The sequence below is a fragment of the Canis aureus genome, chromosome 5 (assembly GCF_053574225.1).
Source record: "Canis aureus isolate CA01 chromosome 5, VMU_Caureus_v.1.0, whole genome shotgun sequence".
Classification (NCBI taxonomy): Eukaryota; Metazoa; Chordata; class Mammalia; order Carnivora; family Canidae; genus Canis; species Canis aureus.
Genome location: NC_135615.1, coordinates 69311904 through 69335415, shown reverse-complemented (window position 1 = coordinate 69335415; position 23512 = coordinate 69311904). Strand labels below are relative to the sequence as shown.

The 23512-nt window shown below is 37.0% G+C and overlaps 1 protein-coding gene across 11 annotated transcripts in view; it reads left to right on the top strand.

Moving 5' to 3' along the window:
* S100PBP (S100P binding protein) overlaps positions 1–23512 on the top strand; it is a 53615-nt gene that overhangs the window by 19234 nt on the left and 10869 nt on the right. For 5 of the 11 annotated variants that reach the window (XM_077898633.1, XM_077898634.1, XM_077898635.1 and 2 more), the window contains exons 2-5: positions 2684–2796; positions 3532–4379; positions 5007–5095; positions 6552–6655. In XM_077898633.1, the coding sequence (XP_077754759.1) occupies positions 3534–4379; positions 5007–5095; positions 6552–6655 (1039 nt within the window). In that variant the 5' untranslated portion in view covers positions 2684–2796; positions 3532–3533. Of the gene's footprint in view, positions 1–2683; positions 2797–3531; positions 4380–5006; positions 5096–6551; positions 6656–9771; positions 9800–12318; positions 14097–23512 lie in introns of those variants that run through there. The other 6 variants (XM_077898641.1, XM_077898643.1, XM_077898638.1 and 3 more) reach the window with 4 other exon arrangements.

Below are 23512 nucleotides of genomic sequence, written 5' to 3'. Positions count from 1 at the left end.
AAAAGGCATTTTCTTAAATGAGGAATTAAAATTGTGGAGAGAATGATTTGTACAAGGTAAAAATTGTATTGTTTTGCATGCTTTTGCTCCCAAGCATGTTGGAACATTCCCTGAAAGAAGCTCAGGAAAGCCAGCTCTGTGCCTCTGGTTGTTATGTAGGAATTCTTTCACTTGTTATGAAGGATATTGATCATGTGTATATAGTCAAGTTTGCAAGTAACGATGTTTTTCTTCCAGTGAGACTTGGCCACATTTCTCATGTTCTTCCCTGGGAATTCAAGGGAAGCCTGTGTATAATAAAGTGGCTTAAATTATTTTTGCCAAGGGATCAGAGCCCTCTTCAGTATCTTTATCTTTCATAGTATATTAGAGAATGTACTGAAATTAGAAGGCTCTGCCATTTGCTGACCAACCCTGGGCAAATCAATGACAAGGGTAGCAGAAAAGACATTACCTTTGGAATTAGAACTGGGTTTAGATCCTTGTTCTAGTATTAATTGGTCTGTGTGCTTGTTAAAGTGACTTAGTGCCTCTTAACTTTAGTTCCTAAGAGTGAACATTTATTGAACTCTTCATTTGTTCATGTCAGCTGCTTGAACTAGACTTTTTGGAAGGAGTTTGGATGAGAGTGGGGATAGTGACTCAGAAAGGGCTTTTCAGAAATATAGGTCCTTAACTTCAGTGCCTGTGATACTTGTGCTTGACACCTAAAACTTTAAGTAGAATTTTTCTTAGTGCAGCCTAAAGAAATAATATAAAATAATCCCGTCACTGGGCAGAGAAAATTACTTTTCTCTTCATAGAGGCACCTACTTCAATGCCTGCAGTACCTGGAACTCTCTCATACAATGCTGGAATATTGGTAAAATAAGATAAAAAGTCTTAGCAGCCTAAGTTTAAATACAACAGAAAGCTTAGTTTATTTGGTAAGGTCTATGTTACAGAGTTATGTTGAGGAGTTAAATTTGAAGTTTTAAAATGTTTCACAGTGCTTGATTTATAATAGGTATTTAATATTTCTTTCTGTCCCATCTCATAAGATGAGTAAATTTAAGTTTCTTTTTAAAATTTTTTATTTATTTATCCCCCAGTTTTATTGAGATAAAATTGATGTATAATAGTGCATATTATTTTAAGACATATGATATAATGATAAATGTACATATTACTAAATCATTACCACAGTAAGAGAAGTTATCATACATCACCTCACGTAGTTACAATTTTTTTTTCTCGTGATGAGAACTTTTAAAATCTATTCTCTTAGCAATTTTCAAATATAAAATACAGTATGGTTAACTATAGTCACCATGTTGTACATTATATAAATCCTAACTCTAAAGTTCTATAATTCCTCTCCTTTCCTTCTCTTTCTCCAGTACTTTATTGTCCATACCATTTTGTTTTCTCATATTGGTGCATAACTTTCAATGTTATCTCCCTAGGAGGATTATACATTTTTTTTAAGTAGGCCCCACACCCAGCATGGAGCCAAATGTGGGGCTCAAATTCACAACCACAAGATCAAGACCTGAGCAGAGATCAAGAGTTGGACACTTGACTGAGCCACCCAGGAGCTGCATTATACATTCTTTAATGGTGGAAACCATATCTTTATTTTTAAGAAGTCCTATAGAAACATATTATCTTGTTCAGTGCTATATGATGATATTAGCTCAGAAAATGTTTTCTGAAAGAATGCATGAAATAAATATAAAATTCAGGATATGGAGGGAAAGTGGGGTGGGGGGAAATTTACAGTTAGAATGCTAATAAGGAATTTTCCAAATTATTAAGTTTAGTGTTTAAGCATTTCTTACAGCTTCTCAGATGTTGACATGATATGTGAAATGGAAGTTTTTATCACCTTTCCTATCTAGAAAATTATTTATTTTTAAGATTTTATCTATTTATTCATGGGAGACAGAGAGAGAGAGAGAGGCAGAGACACAGGCAGAGGGAGAAGCAGGCTCCATGCTGGGATCCCGGGTCTCCAGGATCATGACCTGGGCTGAAGGCAGTGCTAAACTGCTGATTAGATTAGGTCCATCATTGACTGTTTAAAAGCTAGGTTTTAAAGTAATATACAAATATTCAAGTAGAAAAGTAGAATGACCCTGAAGTCTCCCCTTGATAGCTCTTGGTCCAGAGGATATAATAGTCATCAGTTTTGTGTTTATATTTTTCTGGATATGTTCTTGCATTTATTATATAAATTGAAAATGAGACTTTAGCATGTGTGATCATGATTAACTAGTAGATCTTGGTGGACTTTTAGACATTGCCTAGTCCCCCTTCTCCATCCTGTCCCCATTTTATAAATGAGGAAACAAGTCCAAATGGTTAAGTGGCTTACCCAACTAATTGCAGCTGGTTAGTGACAGAACCAGGACTGCAAGCAAGGTCTCAGTACTCCCAAGCCAGTATTCATCTTTGGAGCAATGATATTCTGAAGAAAGTACAAAATTGTTGGGAGGAACAAAACTAGTTCCTTAGTTGCATAATTTTTCCTCTAAAGGTTTTTCTTTGATGTTCTTGACTCAAAATCCAACTTTCTGGTATTTAAAAAAAAATCAAGATCAAAATTAATAGGTGGAGCACCTTAAAGCATAATACAGTTGACTTTGTAATTAGCAGAGTTGAAAGTGATGAGAAGATCCTCTAATTTTCTTTGTGCCTGCAGGAAGGTGGGAGTCAATCATTTTGACAAGTCTCCTGAAAGGAACAGCTAGCGGGAGCTGAAACCTTTTTCCATTTGGTCTCGTGGCAAAGAGATCACACCAGCAGCTCCACACAGTATGGAAGACAATTCTTGTATTCTTAAAGTTTTTTTTTTTTTGTCTAATTTCAAATTATACATTTGTTTTTCTATACATTTCTATACATCCAAACACTTTACATAATATATATTTGTTTTGTTTGTATGTTGTGGATATCATTCCATCTGTGATAGTATATACTGACCTATTTCATTATGTTTAAAATAGTTGTAAAGTATTCCATAGTATGAATGTACCATTATTTCCCTGAGCAGTTCTGGTGATGGACTTAGACTGTCTAAGTCCATGGATGGATTTAGATTGTCTCCAATTTTGAGTAATGCTGCTTTGAACATTCTTATAAATGTATCCATGTGCATTTGTGTAGATATTGCTGTGGGAAAAATTCACAGAATTGAAGTTGTGGGGTCAAATGGTATTGCAGGTTACTCTCCACAAAATATTGTGCTGACTTAACACTCTTATACTGATAGTGTGTAAGGGTGCTTATTTCCTATACCCATACCAACTTAGATACTATGACATCTTAATTTTCACTATTTTGTTAGAAAAAAAGTATGTAATTATTCTAATGTGTATTTCCATGATTCTAGTAAGGTTAAATATCTTAAAATTATTTCTCATCTTACAAGTCACAGTGCAAAGAATTCAAAATATCAGGATATCACCACTGTAAAACAAATAGAAGTTTAAGGGTATTTAAATAAGGGTATTTCCTGTTCCTCAGTGAAATTGCCTCTTCTTTTTCCAGATATGACGTGCTCACTAGTGCCCTCTGAACAGTCTTCTGGAACTTCTCTCTTGCCTAAAGACAATGCCCCATTTTCTTGGGGTTCCTTGGATGAGGATGGATTGGATGACTCCTTGCTGGATCTGTCTGAGGGAGAAGAAGATGATGGCCATTTCAGTTTCACAGAGGAAGATATTCAGGAGCTCCTGAAGGATGATGACCTATCAAATGAGCACTTTTCTTGGGGAGGAGGGTTGCTTAAAGATAATAGGCATGTTGAGAAGGGAGGGAAAGGGAATGAAATTCTATTGGACACTTCCCAAGAGAAAAATTCATTGTACAGCTTGGGACCAGTAGCCGAGACCCCTGGCCTCTTAAAACTACCTCAACTAAGCACATCAGTTGGTAATGGACCAACTCCTACTAAACCATTAAACAGACACTTTGCACTAGAAAAGAATCTTATAAAAATAACAGTTGTTGCACCATTTGATCCAACAGTTTGTGATGCTGTGCTTGATAAGGACAAGACTGATTCATCCAAAGATACTGAAAAACCCTCCTCCCTTGGGGAAGAGATGAGAAAAGGTGGTCTTAGTCCAAATGAGAACAAACTCTGCAGTGAGTCTGAAGGGATCAGTCCCAGTAATTCTGCTTGGGATGCACCCCCACTCTCTTCTCCTTCAGACAATGACTTTGAACAAACTGTGTCTGATAAAAATATGCCTGACAGTAAGAGACCTACACCTGTATTCTCTCAGATCTTAGACCATTCAGAGACTCCTAATACGGGGTCATCCTGGAAAAATGGATCACATAAATCAAATTGTGAAGTGAGGTTTCCAGTTGTTTCCAGTTCATCAAACAAAGTAAGTATATTTTTTTCAAGGTAAAGAGAAAAATTATTTTCATTCATAAGCTGTATAGCAGAGCTTTGTATTCCTCAAACAAATTGGGATTTAGGTCCCAACTAGAACTATGAACTTGGGAAAATTATTTAGCCTCCGCGTTTTGTCATATTTCTTCCCTATAAATTATACTAAATAAATGCTTCATAGTATAGAAAGGATTAATGAAATAATGTATTTATAGTAACTGGTATATAAAATTACTACTTACTGAATAATTACTAAGATAATGGTGATTTTACTATTCTATTTCCTTTCTTTAGGTTTTAGCTTAAAATCTCAATCTTTGGTTGCCATGCTAAATGAGATACAGCACCTGATCAGCTACTGAAGAGCTGAAAAATCTTGGGCAATTTACTTAACTCCTTTGAGCCTGATTCCCCCTCTATTCAATGGGTGTACCACTTAGAATTTCTTTCTTTTCCTTAAAATTGCAGTCACTATGTCACTTAAAGCATCTGTCATAGTGCCTAGCACACAGGAGGGTTCAAGAATATGCCTCTGTAGCCTTTAGTTTAAGAATATGTCCATAAATAGTGTTGTCAGCTTTTTCCTTATAATTATCTTTCCTTCTACTCTGAATGAAAGCAGGATGTTCTTGACAAGGATTCTGGGAAACTGAAAGTCAATGAGAGAAGACTGGGCAAAGTCATTCCTGTTCTGCAAGCCAAAAGAAGGTAACAGTATGATAATATTCCAGTCTCTATTGATTCTCTTCAATATCTTTCTTCCCTCCTCAGTTTTCCCTTAGTGTAGAAAAAACAAAAAACAAAAACAGGTATAAACGTACTTTTAAGTTCTGGGACCACTAACATGTAGCTGTGTGACCTTGGACAAATCAAATGATCTGTGACTTCCAATTTATTTGTCAACAAAACGAGACTAATGAAGCCTTCTCTGCTGCCTCCACAAGGTTATTTTGAAAACGTAAAAAAGACATATTTGAAAGCACTGTGTAAATGTAAAATTGCTTTTCCTCTGTGTGGGGAAGCCTGGTCACAGATATGACAGGAGGTTAGAATAATTTTAACAAAAATATTAAAATACAATTATGTAGAAAATACTTTTGTCATCTCTCCCAACTGGAGTACAACTGTCCTTGGGGAAAGATTCTAGTGGAGGTTGCAGATTTGGGTACCTTTTCAATCTGTTCTCTTGTTGCCAGAAGATGGCAGTGTCTCTACATGGGTTTCTTAATTAGGAAAGCTATTTTTTAGGTTGAGTCAGACTAGCTTCCTTATAATGAGATTAAAAAAATTGTTTTGATTACAAAGATCCTAAGTCTGCTTTAAATTTTTTTTAAGGATGTTATTTATTTATTCATGAGAGACACAGAGAGGGGCAGAGACACAGGCAGAGGATGAAGCAGGCCCCCTGCAGGGAACCGGATGTGGGACTCCATCCTGGACCCCAGGATCACACCCTGAGCCAAAGGCAGACAGATGCTCAACCACTGAGCCACCCAGGCATCCCCTGCTTTAAATTTTTAAAAATATATTAAAAATAAAGCTAAAGTCCCCTTTGACTACTATCCCTAATCCCAGTTTTTTGGGTTTTTTGTTTTTTGTTTTATTTGCATATTTGAAGGAAACTTTGTGACTGACTTACAATGAAAATTATACCAAGGAGCCAAGTTAGGCCACTTGGAACAGTTGTGTATTTACTATCTCAATATTCTCATCCACTGACTCCATAGTACAATGCAATCAGGATGAGCAAAGGCCAAACATTGTTCTTGTCAAGGTCACCAATGTTCTGATTGCCACATCCAGCTGGTTCTTTTTGGTCTTTATCTCATTCAGTTTTTCTGTGGCTCTGTCAAGTTAGTTGTGTCCTGATTAACCTTAAATGACTAAGTGCTTTCTTTCTCCAGGGACTAGGTAACCTTCACTTTCTTATGCCTTGTTTATAGAGGTTGTATCTATTTCACATCTTCCCTTTTTTTTGTTACCTCCATACTCTATTTCAGCTTTATTATGTGACTAATACTGTCTTCTGTCACTGGATCTTAAAGACTTTTTGCTTCTGAAAGTTAGTTCTAACTGATCAGCAGTATATAACTTCTCCCTGCAAAGCACCATACTCATGGTTCTAATAAACTGTTTTTCCTCCTTCTGGTTTGCTTTGTTCAAGGACTAATGTTCCGACGTTTTCACAATCAGATCTAGAAAAGCAGAAGGAAAGTTATCTCAAGGAAGTCATTGCTCATATAGAACACCCAAAGGACACTAACCAAGGTAACATGGTAACCAAAGAATGGCATGTAAAAGATGTGATGGGATTTTTTTTCCAGTGTAATACAGATTAAACTGGGAGATTATTTTGAATTTTCTTAAATTGATGTGAAAGAGAACTTTCTTACCCAAAGATTTTTACTTAAAGGGATTGCCTAATTGAATAATATCCAAAGTGGTTTGGCTAACTGGTATTAGAGGGGGATCCAAGGAGACTTATACCAGTATATGAAGAGTGCCTTCCCCATGGTTGAGGGCTGTGTCCAGACCCATAGTTTTTAGATGGGGAATTTTTTGTCTGAAAAAATAGAAATGGATGACCAGGGGTTACTTAGTAAGTGTTAGTTTTTTTATTTATAATTACTTATTTTCCCTGTTTCCTTTAGGATATAAGTGTAAAAGGCAGGCATTTCAAATACCATTCTGCCTCTTGATATTTGAATAAAAGCTCTTAAAAGGTTTTGACTACCTTCCAAATTATTCGAGCTGAGTTCTCCCTGGTTCATTAAAGGCTCTTACAAACCAATATGGCTGGATTCTTTCTCCAACTCTCAAGAGATTATAGTCTGTGTTATTATTCATCCTGGACTAGTAGCTGATGGAAAAACTCCTAAAGGGAGGGGAACTTGTGGACTATACTGAAGATATGAAGATAAGAAAAAAAAATCCCTTGTCATAAAGATTGCTCTGTATTCGGTCATCTCTAGCTTCTTTGTTCACTTAGCAAACCTTTCTCAACACTTTCAGTGGTGTTAGGTTTGAATATTAGGGATTGGAAATGTAAAGAGGACCAGAGTAGTGTCTTGGCTCTCTAGGAATTGATAGCCCAGAGACAGAAAAGATCATCACACCACAATACTAATGAGAGTATCTCTAATCAATGGAGATATAATTCTAATAGAGTTATGTCTAAAGTACATTAGGAACAGGGAGGAGCACTTCTGTTTGTGTTTGGGGAAAGTAGAAGATGGGGAAGGAGGAAGATGCCCTAGGTAGGCTTCATGGGAAAGATAATTCTGTTATTCTAAGATCTGTCATAAATCACTGGGAAGAGTTTTAGAGGAATTTTTGGCCAGAGATTTGGAAGAGACTCCTTTTCTTTACAAATCTTTAATTATTTAGTGGTTTTACAACTGAGGCATCAACCAGAAGGCTTGTTACAGGTCCTTTTATTTTTTAGTCAAAGATTTCGTTAAGCATTCAAATACTACTTGTACTAATTGCTCAGCCTTTTGCTTGTAAGCCCTCTTTGTATGAACTATTTTAAAGGTCTGGTGGAACTAGAGACACTCCCTCCCACCAGCCTGGACCCCCCTCATCTGGGTCATTGACTAGAGGGGCAGGTTAAAAGAAGTTTGTGTATATGTAACTTCTGTGGAAGAGACTTGAGCATTGCTTTTTCCTCTACCAGGTGACTTTCTTTTATGTCTTTGGCACTTTATACTGATGATATCCAATTATATTTTCCTTTCTCATTTGGGACATTTAGAAAATTTCACAAGAAAAGCAGTGAAAAGCTGCTCATGTTGTAGTATCTTTTCCATTCTCTTTCACATCCAGGAGTCCTTCTCACACTTTACCGTAATAATCTATATCCCACAAGGAACAGCTAGAATAATGCATGTAGAGGAAAGATAACATACTTTGTGGTTGGGAAAGTAAACTCTAGTCTAGCGTTAACATCTGGGTTTATACCCTAGCTCCACTGCTTCCTGGGTGTGTGATCTTGAGCCAATAAAAATTCAGTTTTCTCATTTGCAAAATGGGTATAATAATGAGCCTTAGCTTATGTGAATATTTTAGTACAAGTGTAAGGCATAGAATAGTACTTAGCCATAGCAGCCAGCATTTATTGAATATTTGGTATTATTCACAAGAAAGGATATCCTTTCAAACTGAAATTTTTATAGGTAAAATAGTATGAATGTCAGGTGTTTGTTTTCAAATCTTGGAAAAAAAGCCAAAACCCTAGAAAATTAGAGAAAACAGCTTTAATGAAATGTTGATGAATGAAGCTTGAGTAATAGTTATGGGGTTCATTATATTATTTTCTACTTTTGTGTGTATTTGAAAATATTCCTTTTGACATCTAAGAATTGTCAACATCAATTGTTCTAAAAATTTCACAGACCTCCAGTGCTTGCTTCTACTTTCCGGGAACCCAGTGTGATATCATGTTCTTATTACTTCCGACTGCCCACTATTCATGCATCTGAAGTTGAAAGATAATATACTAAATTGCAGAGGAGATTGGGGGGGCATATTCCTTTTCTTATCTATTTAGATATGAAGTAAAGAGCAACCAGAAGCAAACAGGAAGCATATAGTGCCTCCTGTCCTTTTTGATATGTATAGTGTTATATCACCTTAAACAAGTATAACTTTTCAGATTCTTTGTCAGATACATAGAAATTAAAATTAGTAGATTCAAATGCAGTTCCTGCCAATTCAGTTTGAGTCCTCTCCATTGGGTTAATCATCTTTCACTTTATCAGTGGTGTATATATTATTGGTATAGAATATGATAATGTAAATCATCCTTCACCTTCATTATTCTAATATACATATGATCTCTTTTTAGTTTAGTGCCACATGAATCTCTAATAGCATTAAAAGAAATACCAATAACTTCCTTTCTGACATTCCAGCTCCTGGAAAGCTTTTAATGAATCACATGTTCCTAGAGTAGAAAAGGATCATTAATATCTTCTCTTTAATCTCCTAACATATAAATCTGTCCCTATATCTTTGCCAAGTGACCATTCAGCCATTACTTAGAATTCTAATACAAAACTCATTAAATCATGAAGCAGGCCATTCATTGCTTAAAAATTTTAGTGAGAAGTTTTGCATTAAGCCAAACTCTGCATCCCTGTAGTTTCCAGTAGTAGTTTCTAGTTCTGCCCTCTGGAATCACAAAAAATAACTTATCTTCCAAATACTTAATGTATTCTAAGGACCTCTTCACATTACATATCTCAAGATTTGTAATGATTACAAAGTATTATATAATTTATTATTCCATCTTGGATAAGTAGGTTGTGCCCATTTTCATTTTAGTAATGCTGCAGTGAACATTCTGGTCAACAAATATTTATGTACAACTCTTATTTCTATAGGATGAATACCTAGAAGTGGAATTGCTGGGTAAAGTATAATAAATATTTTAAAAACCTCTGTTACATGTTACCAGATTGTCCTGCCCCCCAAAATTGTATTAATTTTTATTGTCACCAATCGATAGGTATATTTTAATATATTTTATTTTAATAATTAGTGAGGTTAAGCATTTTTATTTATGTTTATTGGAAATATATATTAAATCATAATTATTAAAAATCATCTAATATCTAGTTTATATTTCAGTTTTCCCAGTTGTCCCAAAAATGTCTTCTGTAAATTGTTCAAACAGGATCTAATCAAGGTTCTGGTGTTTAATTATTGTTTCCTTAGTCTCTCTTAATCTAGGTCACTTGTTTTGTAGATTGTCTCACATTCTTAATTGTGTTTAATTGTTTCCATGTGGTGTCATTTAACTTGTTCTTCTATCTCCCTATATTTCCAAATAAACTGGAAATTGGATCTAGAGGAGGGATTAGATTCAGAGTAAGCAGTTTTGGCTGGTACAATTCAAAAGTACTGTTATGTATTCATCCTGTATCAGATTAGGAGGCATCATCTAACAGCAGGGTGTTCTAATAGGGATGCTAAGTTTGATTACTTTATTAAAGTGTTAACTGCCACATCTTTCCATTGTAAGGCACATGTAATCCCCCCTTGTAATTAGTAAGTCATCTGTGGGGTGTTGCTTCAGTATCATTTGAATACCTTGTTCCATAGCAGTTGTTAATTATTTAAGCATTCATCAATAATCCTTACCTAAATCAGCTACTACTTCATAGAGAGTTGTATAGAAAGTATTTTCTGAATATGTAATTTCTTTTACAATGATTATCTACCATTTTTCTATAAAGATTTTTTTTAGTATCACTATTACCTCACAGATTTTTAAAAATTAACGTGTTGGGATCCCTGGGTGGCGCAGCGGTTTGGCACCTGCCTTTGGCCCAGGGCGGATCCTGGAGACCCGGGATCGAGTCCCACATTGGGCTCCCGGTGCATGGAGCCTGCTTCTCCCTCTGCCTGTGTCTCTGCCTCCCTCTCTCTCTCTCTCTCTCTCTGTGATGACTATCATAAATAAATTTAAAAAAATTAAAAAAAATTAATGTGTTATAGTTGATAATAATCATTGCTTTTTTTTAAATGTATTTGTCTCAAATTTGACCAATGGGAACTCCTTCCTTCAAGTGGGCTCCTGTGTCTACTGACAGGACCCCATTAATCCTTTTTTTAAAAATTCTGGTAAGAAAACATTCTTGCCATAAACATGGCAAGAAAACAATTGGTTTAATTGACCAATTAAACCATATTTATTTATTAAGATTTTATTTATTCATGAGAGACACACAGAGAGAGGCAGAGACATAGGCAGAGGGAGAAGCAGGCTCCCTGTGGGGAGCCTGATGCAGGACTTGATCCCAGGACCCTAGGATGACGACCTGAGCCAAAGGTAGACGCTCAACCACTGAGCCACCCAAGTGCCCCCAATTAAACCACTTTTAATGCATGCAATTCACTAGTGTTAAGTTTATTCACATTAATATTTTTAATCTTGCAAATCTCATACTCTGTATCCATTGGAAAAAAACTAGTCTTTTCCCCTTACCCGTAGGGGAACTACCATGCTACTTTCTGTTTCTGTGAATTTGCCTATTATAGATGCTTCATATGAGTGGAATCAAACAGTACTTGTCTTTTTGTGACTGGCTTATTTCATTTAGCATAATGCCCTCAAGGTTCATCTGTGTTGTAGCATGTGCCAGAATTTCCTTCATTTTTATGACTGAGTAATAGTCCATTGTATGTATATACTACAGTCTGTTTATCCATTTATCCTTCAGTGGACATTTGGGTTGCTTCTACTTCTTGGCTGTTGTGAATGATACTGCTATGAACATGGTTGTGCAGATACCTCCTCAAGACCCTGCTTTCAGTTCTTTTGGATATGTACCCAGAAGTATCGTTAGATCATATGGTAGTTCTACTTTGAATTTTTTGAGGAACCTCCTTACTGTTTGACACAGTGGTTGCACTATTTTACAATTGTACTGATAGTGCTCAGGGGTTCTACATCCCCACCAACACTTTTTATTTTTTGCTTTCTGGTAGTAGCTGCCTTAATGGTTGGTTATATCAGTATCCATCAATATTATAGCTATGTAAATATTGCCCACTGCAAAATCAAATAGTATACTATGGTTTTATTTTCTTTGAATCATTTGTTTTTCTGGAGTGGTTAATTCACTTGTTTTTTTTAAACAATGAATTAATTTATCCTTATTTTTATTTACTTATTTATTTATTTTTTAGAAATAAAGAAAGAAAGATCTCATTCTTTTTTATGGGTAACTAAGTTGCAAATGCAACTTCTAATCTTTATGTTGTCTGTGTATCTGTATTGTGCCCTCCCCCCCTCAAATGCTCAGACATACCCAGTAATCTATCAGTTCCTTTAAGAAATTTTTCTGGAGGCCTTCCTAGAGCATTGTGTCCTTCTGCTCCAATCTGTACTGCTTGTTCTTTTTTTTTTTTTTTTTTTTTTTAAGATTTTATTTATTCACTCGAGAGACACAGAGAGACAGAGAGAGAAGCAGAGACACAGGCAGAGGGAGAAGCAGGCTCCATGCAGGGAGTCCGACGTGGGACTCGATTCCCGGTCTCCAGGATCACACACCCTGGGCTGAAGGCGGCACCAAACCGCTGAGCGACCCGGGCTGCCCAATGTACTGCTTGTTCTCTATCCTTGCTGCAGAGCTGTCATCCTAGTGTTTCCCTTTGCTGCCCTCCTGGATTGAATCCTGTTCCTGGATCCTCGTTTCTTCCTCTTGATCTGTTTTAGTGGAGCACGTTCTTTGAGAATTTCTAAGAAAGGCTGATAGATAAATTTGGGTGGCTCCTTCATATCTGAAAATGTCTTTATCTTCATACTTGATTGGTAGTTTGGTATAGAATTCTTTTTTTTTTTAAGATTTTATTCATTTATTCATGAGAGACACAGAGAGTGACAGAGACATAGGCAGAGGGAGAATCAGGCTTCATGCAGGAAGCCTGATGTGGGACTTGATCCCAAAGTCCTTCAAAGTCATTTTTTTTTTTTTTTTTTGGATTTTGAAGTTATTCATCTAGTGTTCTTGTTAAGTCTGTTATTCATTTAATTTTTATTCCTTTTAGTGTAACCTGCCTTTTTCTCTTTGGAAGTTCTTAATCTTCTCTTCATCCATTATTTTATGCAAATTATCCGCTTCCTGGAATAATTTCCTTCTTCTTGACTTCATTATTTTTATATTCATATTTATGATTTCTAAGTTTTTTTCTTTTTCTTCCCTTTGTATATTCTTATTTTATGAACTAATTATCAAGATTTTTTGAGTAATTCAAATATAGTAATCTGCACAAATTGAACGTGTTTAACTTGAGTTTTAACATTTCTTTTTAAGATTTTATTTATTCATGAAAGACATAGAGAGGCAGAGACATAGGCAGAGGGAGAGGCAGGCTCCCTGTAGGGATCCTGATGCAGGACTCGATCCCAGGACCCCGGGATGACGACCTGGGCCAAAGGCAAACACTCAACCACTGAGCCACCCAGGTGCCCAGAATTTTAACATTTCTAAACACCCATGAAACTCACTGCAATTAAGATAAATATACCACACCACATCTTCTGCTTCCTTGTAATTCCTCCCTCCTGCCTTTCCTTGTCCCCTTCAATTCCCAGGTAATCACTGGTCTGCTGTAACTATAGTTTGTAGCTTATAGAATTTTATGTTGATGGACCCATACAGTACATATACTAGCTTCTATCCTGAAGCATAATTATTTTGAAATTCATCATTTTGTTGATAGTTTATTCCTTTTCATTGCTGAGTAGTATTCTATTATAGAAATATACAGCAATTTGTTTATCCATACCCAGATGCCCACGGCAATTGGGTTGTTTCCAAATTTTGGCTATTACAGATAAATCTGTTACGAACATTTGTGTACAAATCTTTGTATGGATATGCTTTCATTTTTCTTGAGTAAAAATCTAGGGATAAAGTGATTGGGACATATGGTAGGTATCTATTTAATTTTTTAAGAAACTATCAAACGCAGGATACCTGGGTGGCTAGGTTGGTCAAGCATCTGACTCTTGATTTCATCTCAGGTCATGACCTCAAGGTTATGAGATCGAGTCCTGAGTTGGGCTCCAAGCTCAGCAGAGAGTCTGCTGGAGATTTTTTTTTCTCTCCCCCCCTGTCCCCCTACACCCTCCCCACTCATGCATGTACTCTCTGTCTTTCAAATAAATAAATAGATCTTAAAAAAACAAACAAACAAACTTTTCCAAAGTGGTTGTATTATTTTGTATTCTTACCATCTGTATGCATTCCAGATGCTCCCATCCTTACAAAGGATTGTTTGTTGCCAGTATATAGAAATTCAAGTGATTTTCGTGCATTGACAGTTCACTTGTTGGTTTTGATACCTTTTTTGTATATTGCATCAATTTCTATATCTATGATCGTGTCATGAGCAAATAAACACATTTTTTACTTGTCCTTTCCAATTTAGATGCCTTTTATTTACTTTTTTTTTTAGCCATATTGCACTGACTAGAACCTCCAGTGTAATTTTAATACAAGTAACTTATTGCTGATCTTAGGAGGAAAACATTTAGTCTTTCACTGTTAATAACTACTATGTTAGCTGTATCTCCTAGATACCCTTTGTCAACTTTACAGTGTTCTCTATTTATAGCTTGTTGAGTTTTTTTTTTTTTTTAAAGATTTTATTTATTTATTCATGAGAGACACACAGAGAGAGAGAGAGGCGCAGAGACACAGGCAGAGGGAGAAGCAGGTTCCATGCAAGGAGCCCGATGTGGGACTCGATCCTGAGTCTACAGGATCACACCCCGGGCTGCAGGCGGCGCTAAACCGCTGCGCCACCAGGGCTGCCCTGCTTGTTGAGTTTTATTAAAAATGGAGTTTTATTGGAAATGGATGTTAGCTACTTTCTCTGCATCTGTTGAGATGATCATATGGTATTGTGTGTTTTTTAAAGTCCATTAATTAGAAAATTATATAATTTGATTTTCCATCATTAATCCTGTTTTGCATTTCTTGGTCTTAAAGTATTATCCATTGCATTGATTTGCTAAATTTTGTTATGCATTTTTGCATCTGCCTTAATTAGGGACATTGGTTTATACTTTTAATTTCTTGATCTAGTCTTGATATTAGAATAATGTTGGCCTCAGAATGAATTGGGATTTTCTACCTCTTCGAATTTTCTGGAAGAGTTTGTATAGAAGAATTCGTATCTCTTTTTAGTTAAGCTTTGGTGATCTTTCAAGGAATTTTGACCATTTCATCTATGTTGTTACATTTATTAGCATGAAGTTAATAACATTCCCTTATTAGCGTTTTACTTATTTATTTTAAAGATTTTTTTAAAAAGATTTTATTTATTCATGAGAGACACAGAGAGAGAGGCAGAGACAGGCAGAGGGAGAAATAGGCTCCCTGCAGTGAGCCTGATGGAGGACTTGATCCCAGGGCTGAATGACCTGAGCCAAAGACAGACATTCAACCACTGAGCCACCCAGGCATCCCAACATGTTTGTTTGTTTATTTATACATATATATATAGAGAGAGCGCGTGTGTGCGCACGCTTGTGTGCACGCACAAGTGAACACGTGAGCAGGAAAAGGGGGAAAGAGAGAGTATCCCAAGTAGACTCCATTCTGAGCACAAAATCCAATGCGGCCTTGAACTCATGACCCCAAGACCTGAGCCGAAATCAAGAGTCAGGCGATTAACAACTGAGCCACCCAGGCACCCTGGCAAAGTTTATATAGTATTCCATAGTGATGTCATCATTCCCATTGTTAGTATTAGTAATTTGTATTTTTTTCTTTTCTAATCAGTCTGGCTAAAAGTTTATTAACACTATTATGTAATACTATCTTTAAAAAGAACTCAGCTTTTGTTTTACTGATTTTTCTTTGTTTTTCTGTTTCAATGATTTCCATTCTGATATTTATTATGTCCATTTTTCTGCTTATTTGGAGTTTCATTTGCTCTTTTTCTAGTTTCTTTAGTAGACCTTTTTTTTTTTTTTTTTTAAGATTTTATTTATTTATTTATGAGAGACAGAGAGAGAGGAAGAGACCTAGGTAGAGGGAAAAGCAGGCTCCATGCAGGGAGCCTGATACGGGACTCGATCCCAGGACTCCAGGATCATGTGCTGAGCCAAAGGCAGACGCTTAATCGCTGAGCCACCCAGACGATTAAGAGACCCAAGAGACCTTTCTTTTCTAATTTAGTAAGAGATGTTAGGAGCAAGAAGAGATAAATTCTGGCGGTCATTCTGTTTCTCTGGATGTATGCCTTGACCTTTTTCAAAAATCAACTTTATTGGTATGTCTGGGTGGCTCAGTGGTTGAGTGTCTGCCTTTAGCTAGGGTAATGGTCCTGAGATTAGTCCCGCATTGAGCTCCCAATGGGGAGCTTACTTCTCCCTCTGCCTAGGTCTCTGTGTCTCTCATAAATAAATAAATAAAATCTTTAAAAAATAAAAAAATAAAAATCAACTTTATTGAGGTATATTTTCATGCAATAAAATGCACCCATTTTTAGGGTACATTTTGCTGAGATTTTTAGGGTAATTTTTTCTGAAATTTGTGCACCTGTGAAATCATCACAACAATCAAGATTGATAGAATATTCCTAGTATCCCCAGAATTTCCCTTATGCTCCATTTCAGTCATTCTGTCCCTATCCAGCTCTTGCACTTGGGAAAGCACTGATTTCTTTTTGGTAATTAGACTTGTCTTTTCTAGAGTTTCATATAAATGGAATCATCCTTTATGTTTGACTTGTTTTACTTGGATAATTTTTTAATATTTACCCATGTTGTGTGTATCAGTAGTTCTGTAGTTTATTGCTGAACTTTTCCTTGCGTTGATGTACTTTAGTCATTTGTTGAAAGACATTTGTGTTTCTAGTAGTTGGCTGTTATGAATAAAGTATCTATGAACATTCATATATGGGTTTTGTATGGGTGAGTGTTTTCATTTCTTCAAGGTAATTAGGAGTGGAATTGCTGAATCATAGTGTTCACATAACTTTCCCAAGTGATCATCCTATTTATTGTGTGAGTTTTGTGTCACAAAGGCTTAGGTTGTTTTTTGTATATGCCTGTCTAGTTTTTCTACCACCATTTGTTGAAAAGATTATCGTTTCTATGGGTTTCTGAATTCTCTCTTCTATTCCATTGATATATGTCTATTCTCATGCCAATATTATACTATTGATTACTGTAACTCTATAGCAAGTCTTGAAATTGTTTTTATTTCTATAATTTTTTTGAAGATTATTTATTTGAGAGAGGGAGCATGAGGAGAAGGGATGGGCAGAGGGAGAAGGAGAAGCAGACTCCTTCCTGAGCAGGAAGCCTGTTACAGACTTGGTCCCAGGACCCCCAGATCATGACCCGAGCCAAAGGCAGAGGCTTAACTGACTGAGCCACCTAGGTGCCCGATGTCTATAATTTTTTTAAAAATTAACTTCAGTTTGTCAGTTTGTCTGAAAACACCTGTTGGGTATTTCATTGAGATTGTGTTGAATCTATAATAGATCAGTTTGGGGAGAACTGACATAACAATAGTGAGCCTTCTAATATGTGAACAGTATATATTTCTCCATTTATTTGTGGTCTTGTTAATTTGTCAGTAAATTTTGTAGTTTTTGTACTGATCTTGCACATATATTGTTGAATTCATTCATCTTAGTGCTTTTTTTGTAATTTCATAAATGGTCACCACCGTAAGTGTAGTCACCATCTGTCACCATATAATGTTATTGACAATACTGTATATGCTGTACTTTTTTTTTATGCTGTACTTTTTATCTCCATGACTGATTTATTTTATAACCTGAAATTTGTTACCTCTTAATTTCCTTTATCTACTTCACCCATTCTCGCCCTCGCCTTCCTGCTAGCAACCACCAGTTTGTTCTCTTTAAGAGTCTGTTTGAGCCTTTTTTGTTTATTTGTTCATTTGTTTTGTTTTTTTAGATTCTACATATAAGTGAACTCATATGGTATTTGTTCTCTGACTTATTTTCGCTTAGCATTATACCACTTAGGCTCATCCATGTTGGTTGCAAGTCATGAGATCTCATTCTTTTTTATGGGTAACTAAGATTCCTCTCTGTGTGCAACATCTTCTTCTTCTTCTTCTTTTTTTTTTTTTTTTGACATCTTCTTTATCCGTTCATCTATAATAGACAATTAGGTTGCTTCCGTATCTTGGCTATTGTAAATAATGTTGCAATAAACATAAAGGTACATTTATCTTTTCAAATTAGTGTTTTCCTTTTCTTTGGGTAAATACCCAGTAGTGGAATTACTGGATCATATGGTATATCTATTTTAAATTTTTTGAGAAACCTCCATACTATTTTACATAGTGGCTGCACCAGTTTATATTCCCACCAATAGTCCACAAAGGTTCCCTTTTCTCCACATCCTCACCAATACTTGTTATTTTTTGTTGTTTTGATACTAGCCATTCTGACTGATGTGAGGTGACGTCTCATTGTGGTTTTGATACTTTTGGTAACTTTTTAATAAATCCATTGGGCAGCCCCAGGTGGCTTAGCAGTTTAGCACCACCTTCAGCCCGGGGTGTGATCCTGGAGACCCAGGATCGAGTCCCACATCGGGCTCCCTGCATGGAGCCTGCTTCTCCCTCTGCCTGTGTCTCCGTCTCTCTCTGTCTGTCTCCGTGATAAATAAAATCTTTAAAAAAAAAAAAAAATCCCTTAGGATTTTTTGTACCAACATGATAATAACTACAAATAAGGACAGTTTATTTCTTCCTTTCCAGTCTGTGGGCCTTTTGTTTCTTTTGCCTTGCTGCACTGGCTGCGACCTCTAGTACATTAAGTATGATACTAGCTGTAGGCTTATCGTAGATATCCTTTATCAGGTTTGAAGAAGTTCCCCTTCTACTGGTAGTTTGGTTGAGGAAGTTACCATTCAGTTTTTAGTTTGGTGGGAATTATTAGGATTGAATGGTGAATTTTGTCATTTGAATTTTCTGCATTTATTTAGAAGGTCATATGGTATTTCTTCTTTATTCTGTAATGTGTATTACATTTATTGATTTTTGATTGTTAGGCCAACTTGCATTCCTGGGATAAACTCACTGGCCTTAATGACTTACCCTTACTTCAATATGCTAATATTTTAAAGAGTTTTTATGTCTTGTTTATAGGGTTATTGGTTTTTAGGGTTTTGTTTTGTTTTTTTGTATTGCCCTGTAAGTATCATGGTAATACTGGCTTCATAAAATGAGTAGGGAAGTGTTGTTTCAGTTTATGTAGGTTTGGTGTCATCCTTTATTTTTTTATTTTTATTTTTTAAAGATTTTATTTGACAGAGAGAACACAAGCAGAAAGAGTAGAAGAAGGAGAAGCAGGTGCCCTGCTGAGCAGGGAGTCTGATGCAGGGCTCTATCCCAGGACCTTGGAACATGACCTGAGCCAAAGGCAGACACTTAAGCAATTGAGCCACCCAGGCACCCCTCATTTCTTCCTTTAATTGTTTGATGAAGGGGATCCCTGGGAGGCTCAGCGGTTTAGCACCTGCCTTTGGCCCAGGGCTTGATCCTGGAGTCCCGAGATCGATTCCCAGATCAGGCTCCCGGCATGGAGCCTGCTTATCCCTCTGTGTGTCTCTGCCTCTTTCTCTCTCTCTCTCTCTCTCTCTCTCTCTCTGTGTGTGTCTCTCATGAATAAATAAAATCTTTTTTAAAAAATTTTTAAAAAAGTTTGATGAAATATATCAGTGAAGCCATCTAATCCTGGAGGTTTTTTTCAGAATTTCTTTATCCTTCAGTCCATTTTGATAATTTGTGTCTTTTTTTTTTTAGATTTTAATTTATTTATTCATGAGAGAGAGAGAGACAGAGACACAGGCAAAGGGAGAAGCAGGCTCCATGCAGGGAGCCTGACATGTGGGACTCGATCCTGGGTCTCCAGGATCAGGCCCTGGGCTGAAGGCAGCGCTAAACTGCTGGGCCACCTGGGCTGCCCAATAATTTGTATCTTATAAGGAATTTGTCCATTTCTGTCTAAATTGATGAATTTATTGGCATAAAATTATTCATAATGTTCCCTTATTGTTCCTTTAATTTCTGTAGGTTCTGTAGTGATGGTCACCATTTCATTTCTAATATTGATAATTTGTCTTGTTTTCTTGGATAATCTAGTTAAAGTTTTATCACTTCTACTGATTTTTTGCCCCCAAAGTAAATTTTTAGTTTCATATTTCTGTATTGTTTTTGGTTATTAACATTTTTGTCTTCACTTTGTTGCTTCTCTTCCACTTGCTCTGGGTTTAATTTGCTCTTGTTTTCTAGCTTTTTAATGTGGAAGATTAGATCACTGATGTGAGATCTTTCTATTTTCTGTAAGCATTTAAAGCCATAGGTTTTCCTTTAAGTTCTGCTTAGATGCATCCCACAAATTTTGATATATTTTCATTTGGCTCAAAGCAATTTCTAGTTTCCCTTGTGATTACTTCTTTGACTTATGGGTTTTTTAGAAGTGTGTTAATTTCCAAATATTTAGGAGTTATCAGCTATATTCTAAATATTTCCAGCTTAATTCTGTTGTGGTCAGAGAATATTCTCGGTATGAATTCAATTCTTTTAAATATACTAAGATTTATTTTTATAGCCCAGCATATGGTCTGTTTTGGTGAACGTTCCATGTGCACTTGAAAGTGTATATTCTGATGTTGTTGGAGTGTTCTATACATTTCAGTGAGGTTTTATAGGTTGCTGGTGGTGTTCAATTCTATATCGTTACAGATTTCCTTACTAAAAGGAGTGTTCATATCTCCAACTCTAATTGTGGATTTTCCTGTTTCGCCTTTCAGTTCTGTCAGTTTTTGCTTCCTATATTTTGAAATTCTGCTGTTGGATGCATATACTTTTAGGAACGTTATATCCTCTTGATAAATTGACCCTTTGACCATCATGAACATTTTTTTACTCTTAGTAACACTCAATATTTACAGTCTTTTTCTTTCTTTTTAAAAATTTTAATTTATTTATTCATGAGAGACGCACAGAGAGAGAGGCAGAGACCTAGGCAGTGAGAGAAGTAGGCTCCCTGAAGGGACCCCTATGTGGGACTTGATCCTGGTTCCTGGGATAACGCCCTGAGCCAAAGGCAGACACTCAACTCCTGAGCCACCCAGGAGTCCCAGTATTTACAGTCTTAGTAATAATTTTGATTGGGAGTCTACTTTATTTCATATTAACGTAGCGATTCCAGTCTTCTCACTACTATGTGCATGATGTATTTTTTTTAATCTTTGTACTTTTAATCTATCAATATCTTTTTCTTTAAAGATTTTATTTATTTATTTGAGAGAGAGCACAAGTGGGGTGAGCGACGGAGGGAGAAGCAGATTCCCCGCTGAGCAGGGAGCTCAATGTGGGGCTTGATCCTGGGACTCCAGGATCATGACCTGAGCCAAAGGCAGACACAACGATGTGAGCCAACCAGGTACCCCCATATCTTTGTGTTTTAAAGTATATGTCTTGTGGTTCCTAGGTGGCTCAGTTGGTTAAGCATGTGACTCTTTATTTCAGCTGAGGTCATGATCTCAGGGTTGTGAGGTCAAGGCCTGTGTTGGTCCCAGGTGCTGGGTGTGAAGTCTGCTTAAGATTCTCTCTCTTGAGATTCCTGGATTGCTCAGTGGTTTAACACCTGCCTTGGGCCCAGGACGTGATCCTCGATCCCAGGATCAAGTCCTGCATCAGACTTCCTGCATGGAGCCTGCTTCTTCCTCTACCTATGTCTCTGCCTTTCTCTCTGTGTCTCTCATGAATAAATAAAATCTTTAAAAAAAAAAAAAAAAGATTCTTTCAGGACGCCTGGGTGGCTCATGGGAGGCTCAGCATTTGGGCGTGTGCCTTTGGCTCAGGGCGTGATCCTGCGGTCCCAGGATGGAGTTCTACATACGGGCTCCCTGTGTGGATCCTGCTTCTCCTTCTGCCTCTGTCTTTGCCTTTCTCTCTGTGTCTCTCATAAATAAATAAATAAAATCTTTTAAGAAAAAAAAATTCTCTCTCCCTTCTCCTCTCCCTCTGTCCCCCTCCACTCCGAAATAAAATAAAACAAAATAAAGTGGATTTCTGGGAGACACTATATAGTTGAATCTAGCTTTCTTTTTCCAGTCTTCCAGTCTCAGTCTTTTATTTTTTTTTTTTAATTTTTTTTTTTTTAAAGATTTTATTTATTTATTCATGATAGTCACAGAGAGAGAGAGAGGCAGAGACACAGGCAGAGGGAGAAGCAGGCTCCATGCACCGGGAGCCCGATGTGGGATTCGATCCCGGGTCTCCAGGATCGCGCCCTGGGCCAAAGGCAGGCGCCAAACCGCTGCGCCACCCAGGGATCCCTGGTCTCAGTCTTTTAATTTGAATGTTAGTCCAGTTAGTATGGCTGGTTTTATTTATTTTTATTTTATTTTTTTAAAGATTTTATTTACTTATTCATGATAGACACACATGTGAGAGAGAGAGAGAAAGAGAGAGAGAGAGAGGCAGAGAGGAAGAGACACAGGCAGAGGGAGAAGCAGGCTCCATGCAGGGAGCCTGACCTGGGACTCCATCGATCCCAGGACTCCAGGATCACTCCCTGGGCCAAAGGCAGGCGCTAAACCGCTCAGTCACCCAGGGATCCCCAGTATGGCTGGTTTTAAATCTGCCATCCTATTGCTTGTCTTCTATTTGTTTATTTGTTCTTTGTGTCTTCTTTCATCTTTTCCTGGCTTTTTAAATTTTTTTTTTTTTTTTTTTAACTTTTATTTATTTATGATAGTCACAGAGAGAGAGAGAGAGGCAGAGACACAGGCAGAGGGAGAAGCAGGCTCCATGCACCGGGAGCCCGACGTGGGATTCGATCCCGGGTCTCCAGGATCGTGCCCCGGGCCAAAGGCAGGCGCCAAACTGCTGCGCCACCCAGGGATCCCTTTTCCTGGCTTTTTAAAGTATTTTTTAGTATTCCATTTTGTTTCCATGGTTGTTTTATTACCTATATCTCTTTTATTTTTAGTGGTTGTTCTAAGGTAGTAGTTCTCAAAGTGTTTGGCATCAGGACCCATTTACAGTCTCACAAATTCAGGACCCTAAAGTTTTTGTTTATGTGGGTTACACCTATCTTTACTCCTATTGAAAGAACTGAAAAATGTCTCTCTTTTTTTAAGATTTTATTTATTTATTCATGAGAGACACACAGAGAGAGACAGAGACGCAGGCAGAGGGAGAAGCAGGCTCCCTGCAGGGAGCCTGTTGTGGGAATTGATCCCGGGTCTCCAGGATTACACTCTGGGCCGAAGGCAGGCGCCAAACCGTTAAGCCACCCAGACGTCCCTTAAGTCTTTATTAATATATTTAAAAATAAGCTCATTGCATGTTAATATAAATTTTTAATAAAAATAAATATTTTTTAAAAAGTAGACTCTGTTCCCAACATGGGGCTTGAACTCATGACCCAGAGACCATGGCAGGCTCCACTGACAAATCCAGCCAGGCACCTCTACGAATTTTTTTTTTTTAAGAGAAAGGGAGGGTCAGAGGGAGAGAGAATCCTAAGCATGCTTCACACCCAGTGCAGAGCTTGACACAGGGCTTAATCTCACAACTCTGAGATCATGACCTGAGCCAA